The 19,094-nt window shown below is 47.0% G+C and overlaps 1 protein-coding gene and 1 non-coding gene across 5 annotated transcripts; both read right to left on the reverse strand.

Moving 5' to 3' along the window:
* Positions 1-422: 422 nt before the first annotated feature.
* Positions 423-11,375, reverse strand: CIDEC (cell death inducing DFFA like effector c). 4 transcript variants are annotated; one of them, XM_071212218.1, is made up of 7 exons: positions 11,339-11,375; positions 10,119-10,196; positions 9,718-9,800; positions 9,199-9,352; positions 6,826-6,984; positions 6,561-6,739; positions 423-967 (listed from the first exon to the last, which is right to left on the reverse strand). In XM_071212218.1, the coding sequence occupies exons 5-7, from the start codon at positions 6,967-6,969 to the stop codon at positions 805-807; spliced, it is 486 nt and encodes a 161-aa protein (XP_071068319.1). In that variant the 5' UTR covers positions 6,970-6,984; positions 9,199-9,352; positions 9,718-9,800; positions 10,119-10,196; positions 11,339-11,375; the 3' UTR covers positions 423-804. The 4 variants fall into 4 exon arrangements, with proteins under 4 accessions (XP_071068319.1, XP_071068320.1, XP_012378479.1 ...); XM_071212219.1 differs by lacking the exon at positions 11,339-11,375 and adding an exon at positions 10,428-10,512; XM_012523025.3 differs by lacking the exon at positions 9,718-9,800 and having other exon boundaries at positions 11,339-11,356.
* Positions 11,376-18,844: 7,469 nt separating this feature from the next.
* Positions 18,845-18,948, reverse strand: LOC111762802 (U6 spliceosomal RNA). Its single transcript, XR_002795823.1, has one exon. It is a non-coding gene; the product is annotated as a U6 spliceosomal RNA (small nuclear RNA).
* Between the last annotated feature and the right edge of the window lie 146 nt (positions 18,949-19,094).

The following is a 19,094-nucleotide window of genomic DNA, read 5'->3' on the forward strand; positions in this document are numbered from 1 at the left end:
TCCTGAGATCGAAAGTTGTGCACACAAAAGTAAGCTGTCTGGTAAACTGAGAAGGAATTGATGGAGAGTTGTGTGTTCCAGCTTGATTAATATATTTACACTTAAGAACACTTAAAAGGTTGCTCAAAAATGCTACACTGAGAAAATAGAAGAGTGCCTTAATCTCACCCTCCCAGTCTAAGCCTTCCTGACAGGCAGATTTAATTGGGGAATTGTCACTTATGGTATTGATTACATGGTCTTCTCAAGTCTCAGAATAAGCAGACTTTAGTTCTCAAATCAACTGCAGGGTTTGCTGGAAAGTGCTACCGGTTTCCCCTGGCTGGGGAATGGTTTGAGGATAGATTCCTCTCTTCCTTCAGATTTTTCCAGCTCTTTAGATAGAACCCCCACCTCACCCTAAAGAGCACAGGCAAACAAGATGCATCAGCATAAATAATTTATTGCAAACTTTAACATAATACACTACTGGACTTGGCAAATTCACACAGGAGTATTCTGGGATAGGGAAGCAGAAGAAAGTGTAATATGTGAAGACAGCTCGGTGAGGGCAGACTTCATAGCCTGACGGTGCCCTGTTCTTAGTCAGCGCTGCTACCTGGGGCAGGAAGAAGCTGGACCAGGCCGAGAACGCACAGTTCTCCTTGGCCAGCCCACCCGGGGTTTCTTCCATCTGCAGCTTCGTTGTGGTTGTGTGGCGTGAGGGAGATGTGGGGAGGTGAGAAGCTCTTACATCCTCTCTCAGCTGAGCATGGGCTCCCCAGGCTAGCCCTTGGGCGGGGAAGGCCTGTGAGCCCTGGGCCTTCACTGCAGCATCTTCAAACAAGTTGGGATGAGGGGTGAGGCCTTGCCCTTGGGGGGCTGCCCTTCCTCTGTGGCATCCAGGAGTCGCTGCATATAACAGGAGGTGCCGAGCAGCACGTGGCCCGTGGCCTGCATGCTGAAGAGGGCCCAGCGAAGGGCCTCCCTGGTTAGAAAGAGAAGGTAGAGGAGTCAAAACATCGAGACTCCCCTTCCCTGCATCCCCTCAAACACCTTCTCTACCATACTCTTATGCTGGCCTGGAAGGAATTTGTCTCATTACACTTGTTTTTCATCATCAATGAAATCTTAATACCACTGAGGCAGTGGAATTGAATATGCTTTAGACATTGTAGAGCAATGTGCAAACAGAAACAGATGTTGCCTTGCCTCGGCCAACCGAAAGGTCTGTAGGCTTTACCGGATCCATCTTAATTCAGATGTCTGGAACCTCCCAAACTTTCTCATGCAAAAGTCAAGCCAATTTAAAAAATAATAAGTGGCAGTTTGAGGTTATTTTATGAATCCCCAAAAGAGAAAGCTTATGTTTGTAAACCAATCTGTTCCTCTGGGGGTGATACCCTTTGGTTGTATTAAATTCAGCCGAGGGGCCTTTGGTTAGATTATCTGTTAAGATTAGAGCCTTTTGAGTTGACTGTATCATTAGGCATGACTCAGGTTGAGTCCCTGCCCCTGCTGGGTCTGATACAAATGGACACAGGAAGACACAGAGAGAGAGAGAGCTCTGTTATTTTTGCTCCCGCCATGGGACAGAAAGAAGACAGCTCGAACAGCTAATGTCCCTGGGAGAGATGGACCATTTTGCCTGGTCGCTTCCAGCTGAGCGTGGGAAGAGAGCCAAGCCTGATGTAGGAAGCCCTGAGAGAGAAGCCCTATGCCAGGAGAGAGAGGACTTCACTTAAGCATGAAGCCCCAAGAGGCTGGGCCCACAGAGCCTCAAGTGGAAGAGGACGCCCAGAGGGGAAGGCGGACACCAGCCAGCGATTGGTGACCATCTTGCTTCAACACAGGGCAGCTGACTTTGGTGAGAAAGCAACCATGAGCTGGGCCTTTTATGACCTTATGACTGTAAGCTTTTACCCCAAATAAACATCCTTTCTAAAAGCCAACAGATTTCTGATACTTGGCAGCGGCAATCCTTTGGCAGACTAAAACAAAATATTTTTAAAATACTACTTTAGGGAAGCCAAATTAATCTATATAGCATGTCTATGTCCTTCACGACACTCTGTTCTAGATTCCAAGGACTTTTCAAGTCACTTTTAGTCTAGTTAATTTTCAGGCTACTAGACATGCAGATCCCCACAACTGCTGTTACAATATAGTAAGATCAGAACTTCAGTAAGACAGAGGTTTGAGTTCTAACTCAGTCTTATTAGCTATGTGACCTTTGCAAACTACTGTAATTCTGAATTTCAGCTTCCTTATCCACAAAATGGGAAGGCACAAGCTGTATGGGAGTATGATGTTGAAATAACATAAAACGCTTGATTTGGGAACTGATGGGTAGAAGAGAAGGGAAAACTTGGGTCAAGAGTAGCTGGTTGGAAATGTCCATCAGCAGATGAAAGAATCAACAAAACATGGTCTAGCCATGCAATGGAATATTATTCAGCCATAAAAAAGGAATGAAGATCTGATTCATGCGACAACACAGATGATCTTGGAAACATTATGCTATGTGAAATAAGCCAGACACAAAAGGACTAATTGTGTCTGATTCTATTTATGTGAAATATCTAGAATAGGCAAATTCATAGAGATAGAAAGTAGTTTAGAGGTTAGCAGGGGCCCAGGAAGAAGGAATGAGGAGTTATTGTGTAATAATAGTTTCTGTTCGGGATGATGAAAAAGTTTTGGGCATAGATAGTAGTGATGGTTGTATAAGACTGTGATGTAATTAATGCTTTTGAGTTGTAAAATGGCAAGTTTTATGTTGTATATACATATGTATTTTGGGGCCAGAATAAGATTTTTAAAAACTTAATAAAAAGAGGAAAAAAAAAAAAAGAGTAGCTGGTTGAATGCTAGATTACTTTAATGAAATTCTTATCCAAGTCTGTTCAAATGAGATGGGTGAGGGTCAGTAGGTATGCCTAGTTTTCAGGGATCAGGGCAGGGGAAAACAAAAGGAAACTAAATGCTTCCTGCCTGATATTAAAACTTGAGTCTAGGGAAATGGACTTTGGCCCAGTGGTTAGGGCGTCCGTCTACCACATGGGAGGTCCGCGGTTCAAACCCCGGGCCTCCTTGACCCGTGTGGAGCTGGCCATGCGCAGCGCTGATGCGCGCAAGGAGTGCCTTGCCACGCAAGGGTGTCCCCCGCGTGGGGGAGCCCCACGCGCAAGGAGTGCGCCCGTGAGGAGAGCCGCCCAGCGTGAAAAGAAAGTGCAGCCTGCCCAGGAATGGCGCCGCCCACACTTCCCGTGCTGCTGACGACAACAGAAGCGGACAAAGAAACAAGACACAGCAAATAGACACCAAGAACAGACAACCAGGGGAGAGGGGGAAATTAAATAAATAAATCTTTAAAAAAAAAAAAAAAAAAACTTGAGTCTCCTATTAGTCTTCCTTCAATAAGTGAATTTAAGTTATGGTTAGAGGGCAAAAAGACTATAAGAACACATGAAAATATTTTAAATTTTTGAAGCCTTCCTAAGAATTATATCCATTTCTCAAATTAGAGAAGTGAGGATTTAAAGCTAGCTGAGGAAAGTGGATGTGGCTTAAGCAATTGAGCTCTCGCTACCACACGGGAGGTCCTGGGTTTAGTTCCCTGTGCCTCCTAAAGAAGATCATCAAGACAGTGAGCTGACGCAACAAGAGACACTAGGAGCAAAACATAATGAGAGGGAAATGGATGTGGCTCAACCAATTGGGCTCCCATCTACCATATAGGAGGTCCAGGTTTCGATATCCAGGACCTCCTGGTGAGGGGAAGCTGGTCCATGCAGCGAGGTGGCCTACACCGAGTGCTGGCCCACACGAGAACACAGCCCCCCATAGGAGTGCCATCCTGCGTGGGAATGCTGCTCCATGCAGGAAAGCTGCCCTGTGCATGAGTGCTGGCTGGCATGGAGAGCTGGCACAGCAAGATGACACAACGAGACACAGCAGAGAAAATAAGAGACGTAGCAGAACATGGAGCTGAGGTGGTGCAAGAGAGTAATTGCCTCTCTCTCACTCCCGAAGGTCCCAGGATCGGTTCCCGGAGCTGCCTAATGAGAATACAAGCAGACACAGAACACACAGCAAATGGACACAGAAAGCAAACAACGGGGGAATGAGGGGGTGGAATAGAAATAAAATACATCTTAAAAAAAAAAAACACAACATAATGAGAGGGAAGCAGATGTGGCTCAAGTGATAGAGCTTCTGCCTACCATATGGGAGGATCTGGGTTGGATCCCTGAGGCCTCCTGGTGAAAAAGAAGAAGAGAAAGCATGCCTGTGCAAGTGCCCATGTGGTGAGCTAGGGGCCCGCACAAGTGAGTCCTGCAGTAAGATGACACATCAAAAGAGAGACAAGAGGAGAGACAAGAGAAGCGCAGCAGAAACCAGGAACTGAGGTGGCACAATCGACAGGGAACTTCTCTCCCCAGCAGGGGTCTCCAAGATCAAATCCTGATGAATCCTAGAGGAGAGAAAATGAGAAGAGAAGACAACACAGACAGCAAAAACAGCAGGGCGGGCAAAGGGGAAGGGGGAAAAATAAATCTTTAAAAACAAAACAAAATATAATGAGAGACACAACAAAGCAGGAAATGGAGGTGGTTCAAGCAATTAGATGCCTTCCTCCCACCTGGGAGGTCTGGGGTTCGGTTTCCAGTGCCTCCTAAAAAGAGGAGCAGCACACAACAAACAGACACAGCAAATGTAAACAACGAGAGGGCGGGGAGAAATAAATAAAATAAATCTTAAAAAAAAAAAAAGCTAGCTGACACCTATTAAGTCACTATATTGACTCAAACTTTCTATTGTTTCTGTTGTTTGTTTTGCACAATACATCCAATGTCTTTAGGTCTGAGAGTTCTGCTTCTTTAAACGGATCCAGTTTAAAGGTTGAAACTTCTTGTTCCAGATTTTGAAATCCACAAACTCCTGGCCCCAAGCTTGGATCAAGAGGTGGCGTGATATGCCCTAGAGGAAAGTATAACTTTTACCACAGAACCAGTCTCCAGCCTGCCAATGAATTGTCATCACCAGGAAGTGGAACCATTCAGCCTCAGTTCCCTCAGCTGTATTCTGGAATGCAGAAGATGAACTAAATCCAAGCAGGTCTGCTGTGCATATGCTACATATGCTCTGGCAGAACTCTGAGGACCCTGTGCAGGATTTCTCAGAAGCCCCTTAAGAACAAGGATCTTACGTGTCATTACTCATTCTATGATAATCTGAACACCTACTATGTGCTAGCTTCAATAAGGTGCTGGGGAAACACAGAAATTCTTACCCCCATGGAGCTTATTTTATTGCATGTTGTTCATCTCTGTACCTTTAGTTTACAGCGTAGGGCCCCACACAGTGGGTACTTAGTAAATACCAAATGAAGCACATGGGGAGGAGTAGGATTTGTCAGAAGAAACTACAAATGAATTCCTTTGGAAGGACAGTTGATTTCCATTCCCTCCACCCCCGTGGAAAAAGCTAGTTTTATATCTCTTTATAAAATTTCTGCACTTTTGATGGACCTATATGTGTGTGGAACTTTGAATTCTCCTTTAAAAGACTTGTAATTTCTTGCTGGTTCTCCTATTTGTTAATGAGTTAAATGAACTCTTTGACACATGTTCATTTTTAAAAAGTTGATTAGAAGACAATTTAGAAGAATTATTTTCAGTGGAAAATTTATGAGTTGCAGGGAGGAGATGTAGTTCAGTGGTTTAGCGCCTGCTTCCTATGTACAGGGTCCTGGGTTCAATCCCTGATACCTCCTAAAAATAAGTAAATAAATACATAAATTGTGATCTCTATCTATCTATCTATCTATCTATCTATCTATCTATCTATCATCTATCTATATATGAGTTGCCATAGTTGAAGGTAACTATCAAAACTAAACACGGGAAGCAGACTTGGCCCAATGGATAGGGCGTCTGTCTACCACATGGGAGGTCTGCGGTTCAAACCCCGGGCCTCCTTGACCCATGTGGAGCTGGCCCATGTGCAGTGCTGATGTGTGCAAGGAGTGCCCTGCCACGCAGGGGTCCCGTCTGTCCCCGTCCGTCCGTAGGGGAGCCCCACCTGCAAGGAGTGCGCCCTGTAAGGAGAGCCGCCCAGAGTGAAAGAAAAGTGCAGCCTGCCCAAGAATGACACCACACACATGGAGAGCTGACACAGCAAGATGAGGCAACAACAAAAAAGAAGCACAGATTCCTGTGCCGCTGACAACAACAGAAGCGGACAAAGAAGACGCAGCAAATAGACACAGAGAACAGACAGCTGGGGCCGGGGGAGAGGGGGGAAAGGGGAGGGAAATAAATAAAAAATAAATCTTTAAAAAAAACAAAACTAAACTAAATATAGTCAAGTTCCATCAGGAGGGGTATGTTTACCCCTTTAGCATGCATTGCTGTAATCAAATCATTTAGTTAAGCCTAAAGTTCTAGACGAATCTAACATTGTGCTTTTTCAGCACCTAAGCCAGACCCAGGCAGGCTCTGAGGTGGATGCGAGCAGACAAGGCTCTCCCCGTTGCCGGGCACCCGCCCCGTGCCCAGCTAGCCCCGGTCACTCACTTCACGACGCGCTTGGCTCCGCAGCAGTGCAGATCATAGGAGAGGGAGTATGTGCCGTAGAGAGTCGCCTTTACGTTCAGGCAGCCAATGAAGTCCTGCGGGTTCAGCTTGTACAGATCGAAGGTTACGCGGGCCACGTCGATCTTGACTGGCTTATGGGAGAGTTGGTTCCCGTTCCCCTGCAGGAAGACATGCGTGTGGCTGGCATCCCCCAAGCCTTCTCCCAGGCTCCAGATACTCTCTTTCTTCACAGGTCGGGCCTCACCTGCTCTGATGGGGGCTGCCATTTTTGTCCTTTCTGGAGCACCATGAAGACTGTATCAGCTGCCAGAGCCTGGAAATAGTCTTCTGTCTCTACAATTGTGCCATCTTCCTCCAGCACCAGGGAGAAGGGCTTGTCTGCCAGCATCAGGGTGTCTCGGACCTGGAGAATAAGGCCAGTGATGCTTCTGTCATCCCCGTGCTGCCACAGAGCTGGTGTGGGGGGCGGCCACATCGCCTCAGCCGCCAAGGCAGAGAGTGACCTGTGGGAGCTCTAGGGGCCAGGATCTATGAAATGGGACTGGAACCCAGGCTCTCCTCTGAGGGGTCAGCACCCGAAGACTTTGTCACAGTCCCTCTTGGTACCAGGCTTCACAGTTAATATTCTAGAACAGTCCAATAAAAATAATGGAAGTCACATGTACATTTTTTTCCATTCAAATGTAATTCACATACCGTGAAATCTACCCTTTTAAAGTGTAAAATTTAGTGTTTTTTTTTTAGCATATTCATTTGCCACCATCACCACTATCTAATGTTAGAGTATTTTCATCACCCCCGAAAGAAATCCTGTACCCATTAGCTATTCCTCCCATCCTTCCACCTCTCCTCTCCAGCCCGTGGCAACTTCTACTCCACATTCTGGCTCTGAATTTACTATGAAAGTGGAATACAGGTTTACCAGAGGCAGGGGTGGGGGTTGGGGGAAAATGGAAGTTAATGCTTAATGGGTACAGAATTTCTTTGGACTGATGAAAAAATTTTGGCAATGCATGGTGGCGATGGTAACTCAACATTGTGAGTGAATTGTATACTTGAAAGTGGTTAAAATGGGAAATTTCGGGGAAACAGACTTGGCCCAGTGGTTAGGGCGTCCGTCTACCACATGGGAGGTCCGCGGCTCAAACCCCGGGCCTCCTTGACCCGTGTGGAGCTGGCCCATGCGCAGCGCTGATGCGCGCAAGGAGTGCCCTGCCACGCAGGGTGTCCCCCGCGTAGGGGAGCCCCACGCGCAAGGAGTGCGCCCTGTAAGGAGAGCCGCCCAGCGCGAAAGAAAGTGCAGCCTGCCCAGGAGTGGCGCCGCCCACACTTCCCGCGCTGCTGACGACAACAGAAGCGGACAAAGAAACAACACGCAGCAAATAGGCACAGAGAACAGACAACCGGGGGAGGGGGGGGTTTAAATAAATAAATACATCTTTAAAAAAAAAAAAAAGGGAAATTTCATATTGTATATATATGTTACCACAATAAAATTAAAAACAGACAAAGAAACAAACAAACACAGTCATCTGTTCTTTGCCGTGGCCAATAAAGAACTATATTCTTTGGTCCCTGCCACGCTTAACACCTTCCAGTCTCCCCCTTACTCTCTCTGCTCTTCATTTCTGCTGCCAGCCTTGGAAAAGCCATGTAGATGGGCCAAGGCCTTCCCTGATCTATCAGTAACATTCACTTCTGACCTGTGTGTACCCTCGTGGAAAGATGGAGCCTCACGGTTGGTCCTCCCTGCCTCTTGAGGAGGTAGAAATCCAATTAGGGGGCTCCGACACCCAGTGCATATAAGAATCACTTGAAGTATTTGCCAAAACAGAAAATCCCTGGGCCTCTCCCCTGACCTAATGAGTCTCTCGGGTAGAGCCAGAAGCCATAGGTAAAAGGACCACCCTGAGGCAGGAGGTGGTCACCAAAGTAGCAACAGCATTAAGTCGAGATTAAAGTGCGCAAGAGCCCTTTTGATTCGAAGAACAAGAAATGTAGTCTGGAACAGAGAGAAGCCTTGCAAGGGAGGGGTAATTTGTTCCCAGAAAGAACAGACCCAATTCAAAGAAAATTCAAAGGGAGTAGGTCAGCTGTGATTTCCATATGTTAAACAGACTCTAGTCCTTGGAAGCCTTCTCGGAACATTTGACCTTCTGTGCCAGGTGCCTGGGTTTGCAGGCGAGGGGGGTCCCCACCCCTATATTGCTGCTAAGCCAATGGTGCAGCAAAGCACACAGCCCCTGACTAATACAGAGCAGGATTAGCAGAGGCCAGTGTGGAAGACGACTAAAAGCAGCTGAGCTGGTTGGAGTTAGGTTGTTGGGGAAGGGGATCGCGAAAATCCTGCTCATTTTCCCAACTTCTGAAACTTCCACTGACCTGTTAGTGTGGGATGGCAAAATACTGCCTTGCCCGTGATTGGTAGACCGACGTCTGCTAACAGATGTCACTGATCGCTGGAACCGCTCTCCAGGCAGTCACCACCACCCACTGGAGCCCGCACAAGAGAGGAAACCCCTTCACCTTCCAAGCCAGGAACTGCATGCTGGCAGAGCCTCCTCTTAGCCAGGGCCCTAGCGGCTGGGCCGGGTCCAGCGCACCGCCCGCTCCTCACCTTGGCCAGCAGGTCAGCAAGACTGCGCGCCACGAGGCCCTTGCGCACGCTGCGGTCCGCGCTGCTCACCCGGCAGCGCCGGGCTCTGAGGGCCTCTGCACGGGGCTCCGAGGGCAGCTTCCGCGTCACCACCGAAGGGCTCTCTGCTACACAACTGCGGGCGGTTTGGAGCAGCGGGCTGAGTCCCCTGATGCCTCCCAGCCCTCACCCCGCTGCATGGGCTAGGCTGAACCCAACCTATCCCTCCCTTGCCAGCTATCGAGGCCACCCTAGATGGTGTTAGTCGCGAGGCTGCTGGATCAGTGTGTCTCAAACTTAAATGGACACTGAGGCCACCTGGGGGTCTTATTAAAATGCGGGTGATCATTCAGTAGGTCTGGAGTGTGGCCTGAAAGTCTGCATTTCTAGCAAGCTCCAGGAGATGCGGCTGCTGGTTAAGGGGCCACACTGAGGAGGAGCAAAGCGATACCCCACGTCCTTCCAATCACCATCTTCCTCTCTCAGTCGCACTTTTCTCACCCGTCAAGTGGGACCGAGTGGTCAAGCCAGAAGTCGAAGTAGCTCTTGGGAACACAATGCAGAACCAAACTACTGGAAGGAACCTGGGTTTTGGAGTGAGGCAAAACCCTGAGTCGTTTCCTCATCCACTAGCTTGGCATACTAATCCCCACTTCCCAGAGCTGTCGTGAGGCTTATTAAAAGAGATCAGGCATGAAGGGACCAAGCCCAGAATCTCGCTCCTTTTTGCTCAGTATGTGATCAGCAGCATTAACCCTCCCCGGGGGTGGCGGACGTGGGGAGTTACCCCACCCCAGACCTCCTGAACGGGGATCTCGTATGAGATCCCCAGGTGACTGCACGTTAAAGCTGGAGGCTGCGGCTTGTGGGTAGGGCCCCTTCCTTCCCTTGGCTCTCCTCACCTGGAGAGGGACTTGGGGTAGAGAAGGCTGAGGGACTTCATGGCGTAGTCCATCCTCGCCGGCTGGACAGGTGAGGCCCTGGGAAGGAAGCAGAATCAGCGCATTGGGAGGGGCTGGGAGGGTTCCCTCTCTCATCATTTGACACCAGGGGACCCCACCCCCATCCGGCAAGCCTCCTCCCTGCCCTCCCTTCCCCAGCCCTTCTCCACAACCCCTATGGACCCCAACTGGGACCAGGCTAGAGAGCACCCCCAGACCTGGGGCTCAGTCCGTCCGGCAGCTCCCCACCCGCTCCCCAGCCCCACTCACACCATGTTTCTCTGACCCTAGCTCTGGCCACACTGATCCGGAATCCCAAGCCCGGGCTGGGGATGGCTGGTTACTTCCTGACCCTGGGGTCAGAGTCCACATTATGCTGGCAGGAGGTGGCTCCAGTGAAGACGAGTCACACTCTGTAGTTCCGGCCTCCCCTGCGTTCCACCTCACCCCTCCTAAGGTTTCCCACTGGCCAACAGAATTTTCGGCAAAGATGGAAATGTTCTGTGTCTGTACTCTCCAATGCCATAGCTATAAGCTCTATGTGGCCACTGAGGACTTGAAATGGGACTAGGAAAACAGTGCGACTGAATTTTAATTTAATTTTAATTTTAATAGCCACCGTGGCTTGGGGCTAGCAGCAGCCACACTGGGCAGCCCTGATAGCCCTGGTCTCACCTGCCACAATTGTTTTCTCCTATATGCTCCAGGTCTTCCACGCTCCAAGCCTTTGCTAAGGTAGTTCCCCCAGCCTACATTGCCTTCCTCTGACCCAGGCATAATTTTTCTCAGCCTCAAAGCCCCAGTGTCACTGGCATCCCCTTTCGGAAAGCCTTTCTAGGTGACTCACAGAATTACCCCTTCATCCTGTCCTTGTTAGCCAAAAGTACTTTCACGTTCATTTCTGCTCTAGCCACACAACCCCACCCCAGACCCTGGATGCCCAGCCCTGAGATGTCCTTCTCCCTATTCCCAGCCCCAGCCACAGGGGGGCTGGCACAGACTAGAAGCTCAAGAAGCGGTCGTTCCTTCTAATAACAGGGGCCTCTTCAGGCCAGCTCCCACAGATGCCAGAAAGTCCTCTCTCACTTAGCACCAACCAAGCCTGCTATGCTCCAGCCTCACTCCCTATGCCTAGCAAAACTCTGCCAAGACCCCCAATCCCCCCAAAAAAACATCCTTACCTCCCCTCCCAACCTCCTTGCGGTACTGCTGTGCCCAGTCCAGCCCTCTCTCCTTTTTATTTCCAGATCCCCCTGGAGCCCCTCCTCTGGCCTTCGCCTCCAGCTGGGGAAAAGAGCATGGGTGAAGCAGTACAGCTCTCACCCTTGAGATTTCAAGGCAGCCTGACTTCCAGAAAAAGTCTGAAAGGAGGGGAGGGGGCATGTTTTGAAAGCTCTGGAAAGGGACGTGCCCCAGGATACGAAAGCTGGCACAGAAAGCACAGAAAGCAGGCAGTTGGGGTTGTGGTCCCAGCTCTACCCCACATTGACTGTTTGAGCTTAAATAGGCGGCCGTACCTCTCCAATCACCCCAGTTTCATATCCTCTGTATGATAGGGATAACGATTCCTGTATTAAAGATTAACAGTAAGGATTAGTGATAATCTAAAAGTAAAAGGCTTTACAACATAGATACTATTAACAGTACAATGTTGACTAAAATTGGTGACAAAACAGCGGGCATCCTCGCCTTGTTCCTGATCTTACAGAGAAAGCTTTCAGTCTTTCATCGAGTGTAATGTTTGCTGTGGATTTTTCATAAATTCCCTTTATCATGTTGAAAAAGTTCCCTTCTCTTCCTAGTTTTCTGAGGGTTTTTTTTTAACGGTTTATTATTTATTTATTTATTTTTTAAAGATTTATTTATTTATTTAATTCCTCCCCCTCCCCGGGTTGTCTGTTCTCTGTGTCTATTTGCTGCGTCTTGTTTCTTTGTCTGCTTCTGTTGTCGTCAGCGGCACGGGAAGTGTGGGCGGCGCCATTCCTGGGCAGGCTGCTCTTTCTTTCCCGCTGGGCGGCTCTCCTTACAGGGTGCACTCATTGCGCATGGGGACATCCCTGCGTGGCAGGGCACTCCTTGCGTGCATCAGCACTGCGCATGGGCCAGCTCCACACGGGTCAAGGAGGCCCGGGGTTTGAACTGCGGACCTCCCATGTGGTAGACGGACGCCCTAACCACTGGGCCAAGCCCATTTCCCTATTTTTTATTTCTCTCCCCTTCTCACCCCTGCCCCCCCCAGTATTCTGCTCTCTACGTCCATTCGCTGTGTGTTCTTCTGTGACCACTTTTATCCTTATCAGCGGCACCAGGAATCTGTGTTTCTTTTTGTTTCGTCACCTTGTGTCAGCTCTCCATGTGTGTGGCACCATTCCTGGGCAGGCTGTACTTCCTTTCATGCTGGGTGGCTCTTCTTATGGGGCACACTCCTTGCACGTGGGGCTCTCCCTACGCGGGGGACACCCCTGCGTGGCAGGGCACTCCTTGCGCGCATCAGCACTGCGCATGGGCCAGCTCCACACCGGTCAAAGAGGCCTGGGGCTTGAACCGTGGGCCTCCCATGTGGTAAGCGGATGCCCCATCCATTGGGCCAAGTCCACTTCCCTGAGTGTTTTTTTAATCATGAAAGGACGTTGGATTTTGTCAAACACATATTCCACATCAACTGAGATGATGATGTATGTAGTTTTCGTGAATTTTATCTTAAGGAAGCTATTAAAAAGTAAGCTCAGCTTTCCTGTAGCATGGGAATTTTCTAATTTTGGTACATCTGCTTCGCCTGGAGCGCTAGTTAAAATTCAGATTGCTGGCCCTATCCCAGAGTTTCAGATTCCGGAAGTCCAGGGTGGAGCCTAAGAATTTGCATTTCTAACGGGTTCCCAGGTGATTCTGTTTCTGTGGCTGGTGGAGGATACCACTTTGAGAACCAGCCCTCCAGTTCTAGCTGTGTGATCTAACTTCTCTAAGCTTTGGTTTCTGCATCTGCCAAAGAGGAATGAAAACACCCTCTTATCCCATAGGGTTGTCTTAAAGATTAAATAAGATAAGTAAGATAATTTCAAAAGATTTCTTTTATTTATTTCTCTCTCCCTTTGTTTGCACTGGCTGTCTGCTCTCTGTGTTTGTTCATTGTATATTTGTCTTCTTTTTTAGGAGGTACTAGGAAACGAACCCAGGGCCTCCCATGTGGAAGGGAGGTGCACAATTGCTTTGAGCCACCTCTGCTCCCTACTTGTGTCTCTCATTATGTTTCCTCATTGTGTCTCTTCATTATGTCATCTTGTTGCATCAGTTTGCAGTGCCAGCCCCTTGCAGTCAGCTCACTGTCTTGCTCATCTTCCTTAGGAGGCACTGGGAACCAAACCCTGAAACCAAACCTAGGAATTGAACCTGGGACATCCCACATGGGAGGCAGGTGCCCAACTGATTGAAACACATCTGCTTCCCAAAATATACTTAAAAAAAAAAAAAAGATTTATTTTATGTATTTATTCCCCCTGCCGCTTGCTTGCTATCTGCCCTCTGTCCATTTTCTGCGTGTTCTACTGTGTCTGCTTGTCTCCCTTTGTTGGCTCATCTTGCTGCACCAGCTCTCCACGGGCACAGTCCAGCCTGCCTTCACAAGGAGACCTGGGACATGAGCTCAGGGCCCCCCATATGGTAGATGGGAGCCCAATCAATTGAGCCACATCCACTTCCCCAACATATACTTTTTATAGAGCCCAGTGCATCCTTAGGACTCAATGAACAGCATTTATTATTGTTAGAGGTTTGCAATAATTAACAAGCTGTAGCTCAGTCTCCCCTGATATGCACTGGGGAAAGGCTAACCCCATCCCCCATAAGCCGACGAGTCCAAGGGCATGACACTTCCCCACAGGTTAAATAAAGAAACCACATAGAGATGGGAGTAAAGGGAAATGGAAACCTTCCCTACCTACATATCAGAGGGAGATAAAATTCCTACAGAGCAAAGAAACATCTGCTCCTGCACCATTCCAAGAGACCATAACTCCCTAACCCACTGTCTTCTAGTCACTATCAGGGAAAGTTCCACCTCTAGGGCTTCTCATTGGCCCCTGCACTTCACTCAGACCCTCGACCCCCTCCCACCAACTGTCATTTGCCCGCCTAGGAAAGTTCTGTATAAATCCAAATCCCCCCTTCCAGGAGTGGGCTGAAGTCTCTCTTCAGACCCTCACCATGTGGTGAAGTCTGTTCTTCAGACCTCCTCTGTTGGGAGAGCTTCCCAATAAATTCTTTGCTTACGGTCAATCAGTCTCCATGTCCCAGTAAGCGCCGTATTTTCTCCAACAAATATCATTATTGAAAGTTAGTCCCAAAGGCTTTGCTGGAGGAGTTCTCGGGCAACAATCATTAATTCATTCAAAACATACTTACTAAGCACTTACTATGTCCCAGTTCTCCTAGGTGCTAGGAATATAGAAGGAAATAAGATACCCTTGATATCCTTCACGGAGCTGACATTCCTGTGGGAGGGGAGAACTCAGACCATGGACCAATAGGTTAATAGACAGAATAATTTCAAAAACTGATTTTCAGGGAAGAAAATAAAACAAGGGGATGTGATTGTAAATGGCTTGGGGTCTGGATTGGCCTAAGGGCACAGGAAAGGCTTCAGAAGTAAGCTTTGACCTAAATCCTGAGCAGTGAAAAGCCAGTCTTTTTACGTTCTTGGGGAACAACGTTCAAGGCAAAGAAACAGTGCAAAGGATTTGAAAAGAGAATAAATAGAGTGAGGAGACAGGAACACAAATAGCCAGACTTTAAGGCAATCGAAGAGCCAGGAGAAAAGTACAAGCAAAATGCCCCAGGGAGGAAGTTCTAGGGAAAGGGTGGAGCCCCTCCCTGGGACAGTCACGCCTCAAATATTTACTGAACGTCGAAAGTGGGCTTGGTGTCCTAAGACAAGCCAAATGATGACTCAGAAGCCTCTGACCAGGGTGAGGCACACGGTCAACCACGGGCTACACCCGCTACACTTTTTTTTTTTTAAGGAGATACTGGGGATTGACAACTCCCAGTACATTGTGGAAAGCAGACACAGAAAAGGCAAAGAGCCAGAGTGTCCGCTTCAGGTTGGAGGATGATTCACGGGGCATGAGGATTCTTCACAGTGCTTAGAAGAAGAGGATGATTTTGCCTCTGTTAGAATTTATTCATTCAACAAACATTTCTTGAGCTTTCACTCTACGTGGGTGCTGGGGACACGAAAGCTCAGTCCTTGAACTTGTCTATGGGGAACTCACATTCCAGTGGGGAAAGCAGATGTCTGAGCAAGCTTCTCCAACTCTGTAGTGCATAAAAATCATTTGAGACACCTTGGAGTGGAGAAGGACTCTAGCTGTAAATCAAAATTGAAAAGCCATAAAAGATTGATAAATTCAACTATATTTTTAAAAATCTGTCCATTAAACTTGTAACACTAAGCAAAGTCAAAAGACATATAATCAATAAGGGACATATATTGCAACTCATCTTTTAAAGGGCTAATCTCCTCAATATATGTATATATAAATGTATGTGGAATATAAGAAGATCAACAACCCAAAAGAAAAATGGGCAAAAAAATCTGAACATAGATCAGGGAAATGAAATAAAATTAGCACAAACCATGCCACTATTTCCATGGATATGAGCGCTGTGGTTTTGTTAGTTTGCCACCAGGAGTCACTGTGTTGTTTTTTGCTTTGTATATTAAGTACATCTCTTGCCCAAATAGAATTCGGCATTATCTCCTACATATATTCTGGATATTAAACTCTTAATCAGATATGTAATTGCAAATATTTTCTTCCATTCTGTATGTTGTCTTTTTACTTTCTTGGTAATATCCTTTGCACAAAAAAATTTTAATTTTGATGAAGACCTATATACCTATTTTTTCTTTTGTTGCATGTGCTTTTGATGAAATAGCTAAGAATTCATTGTCAAATAGGTTACAAAGATTTTTTTTTTTTTAGTTAAAGCCAGCACTCAACCACTGAGCTACATTGGCTCCCCTGAGGTGGTTTTCTCATTTTCTTTTTAAATGAGGTGCCAAGGGAACCAAACATAGGACCTCCCATGTGAGAGGCAGGCAGTCAACCACTTGAGCCACATCCACTCCCAAGATTGTCACCTATGTTTTAAGAGTTTTGTGGTTTTGCTATATTTAGGTTGTTGATTCATTTTGAGTTAATTTTTGCATATGGTGTGAAGTAGAGGTCCAACTTAATATTTTTGCATGTGGAAAACCAGTTTTCCCAGCACTGTTTGTTGACTAAATTATTCTTTTCCTCTGGGATGGATTTGGCATCCTTTTCGAAAAATCAATTGGCCATACTTGTAACCCCACTTTAAAAAAAAAAGATTTATTTATTTACTTATTTTTTATTTATTCTCCCCTCCCCCAGATGGTTCTCTCAGTAGTCTGCTCATTGTTTGCTCCCCTTCTACAGGAGGCACCAGGAACTGAACCTGGAATCTCCCACATGGGAGTGAGTGTCCAAAGGCCTGAGCCACATCTGCTCCCCATGGACTGTGGTGTCTGTTGGTTTGTGTCATATGCTCATTTAGACATCTGCTTGTTGTGGTGGGATGTGGGCTCTAGTTCGTTGCTGCAGGTGTCTGCTCATCTTCTTTAGGAGACATCGGGACCTCCCATGTGGTAGGCAGGTGCCCAACTGGTTGAGCCACATCTGCTTCCCTGTAACCCCACCTTTTTTTTTTAAAGATTTATTTATTTATTTATTTCTCTCCCCTTCCCCCCCACCTTGGTTGTCTGTTCTCTGTGTCTATTTGCTGCGTCTTCTTTGTCCATTTCTGTTGTCAGTGGCACAGGAATCTGTGTTTCTTTTTGTTGCATCATCTTATTGTGTCAGCTCTCCATGTGTGTGGCACCATTCCTGGGCAGGCTGCACTTTCTTTCGCGCTGGGCAGCTCTCCTTATGGGGCGCACTCCTTGCGCGTGGGGCTCCCCTATGCGGGGGACACCCCTGCGTGGCAGGGCACTCCTTGCTCGCATCAGCACTGCGCATGGGCCAGCTGCACACGGGTCAAGGAGGCCTGGGGTTTGAACCACGGACCTCCCATGTGGTAGGTGGACGCCCTAACCAATGGGCCAAGTCCGCCGCCCCCACCTTTTTTTATTAAACTTTATTTTGTACATTTAATAATTGACAATACAAACAATTTAAAAAAGAAAAAGAAAAAACACAGTTGAATAAAAACACTATTTCTCAATAAAATGTACTGGATGCATACAAAATTTTTTTTTGCATCAGACAATGTTTCACAAAATATTTGGTTCATAGTAACACAATAATACAGTACTTGTTCTTTTGTGTCTAGCTTGCTTCGCTCAATATAATGTCCTCCAGGTTTGCCCTGTAATCCCCTTTTAATTCCTATGGAATCTAAAATGTAGATGCATAAAATGTAAGGATAAATCAGATGTTTTAGACTCATAATGTATAAATGCGTAATTTGTGACAAAAACCACATAAAGGTGGGGCGACGGAGAGGTATAGGAAAATAGTTTGTGTATGCTACTCAAGCTAAGTGGCCATTAAAAAAATGAGATTGTTATATATTTAGTATGTTAAATTTAAGCTTCATGGTAGCCATAAGGGAAATACTGAAGCATATGCAAACTCATAATGACAGGAGCTGGGTACAGGTTACAGGGGAGGGGGTCAGAGGCAATGGTTAGTTAATGCATAATGAGTGTAGGGTTTCTGCTTGGGGAGATGGGAAAGTTCTGCTAATGGATGGTGGTAAACTTGCCTCTTTATTGTGAATGTGATTAATCCCACCGAATGGTATGATTGAGAGTGGTTAAGATGGGAGAATTTATGTTTTATATGTGTTTTCATAATAAAAAAAAAAAAAAGAGCAACTAACCAAAGAGACAATGACAATTAAACATAATACATTACCCGGACAAGATCTAATAATGGAGGAGAAAAGACTCAGAAGGACATTATTGGGTGGTGGTCCCTCTCCCGCAGTTCTCTTTCCCCACATTGTCCTGCCTCCCCCACCTGCCCCTTCCCAGAAGGCAGGACCTCCCGGCACCTCCTGGAAGCTCCTGGGGAGCCTCCCCAATGAAGCAAGGGCCTTGTGCCTCCCAGGCTGCTTGGTCAAGTCACAGTCTTCCGCCTGGGATAGTGAATAGCAATGGACAAGTCATAAGGAGGATGTGCTTTTGCCCCAGCAACTGAATGACTTCTGTCATCCAGGGTGTGTCAGGAAGATTACAGGAGGAGGGGGGCCACTCTTAGTTGTCACAGATGGAGGAGGCCTTTTTATTTATGGACTGAACAAAGATAAGCAACTGGGACTCAGTCACGTAAAGGATGTTCTGTGTTTTACCCCATGCATGTCCTTCCTTGACTGTTCCATCTAACAGGTGGCCTGTGGCTGGGATTTTACCATTATACTCACAGAAAATGGTCCAAGTTCTATCATGTGGATCCAATTCATTTGGCCAGTTAGGAGCTCCTAATAGGACTGGAAAATATGTGGTTCCAGTTGGTTGAGCTCTTGAGAAGGTCTTACATATTGCTGCTTGACTGAGGTGTTTATTAGCTGTTAGAGCAAGTGGCATTATGTTTTAGAGGAGGATTGGTATGGCATCATCTGCTCTGCAGTTGTGCCCAGGACACACTCTTTGTTTTGCTTTTTGTTTTAATATGGAAAATTTCACGAATTTGCTTGTCATCCTTGCACAGTGGCCATGCTAATCTTCTCTGAATCATTCCAATTTTAGTATATGTGATGAAGTAAGCACTCTTCCATTGTTTTTGACAGCAAAGAAACGCAGCAGAGTGACAGGCCTTGAGAATTCTAAAGCAAGATGTGTTCTTGCTGGCTCAGACCACTCAGCTTCATAGACAGATGCAGGAGAACTGAATGTTTGGTGGAGCAACAATCATG

This window comes from Dasypus novemcinctus, chromosome 26 (genome assembly GCF_030445035.2).
Source record: "Dasypus novemcinctus isolate mDasNov1 chromosome 26, mDasNov1.1.hap2, whole genome shotgun sequence".
NCBI classification, from domain to species: domain Eukaryota; kingdom Metazoa; phylum Chordata; class Mammalia; order Cingulata; family Dasypodidae; genus Dasypus; species Dasypus novemcinctus.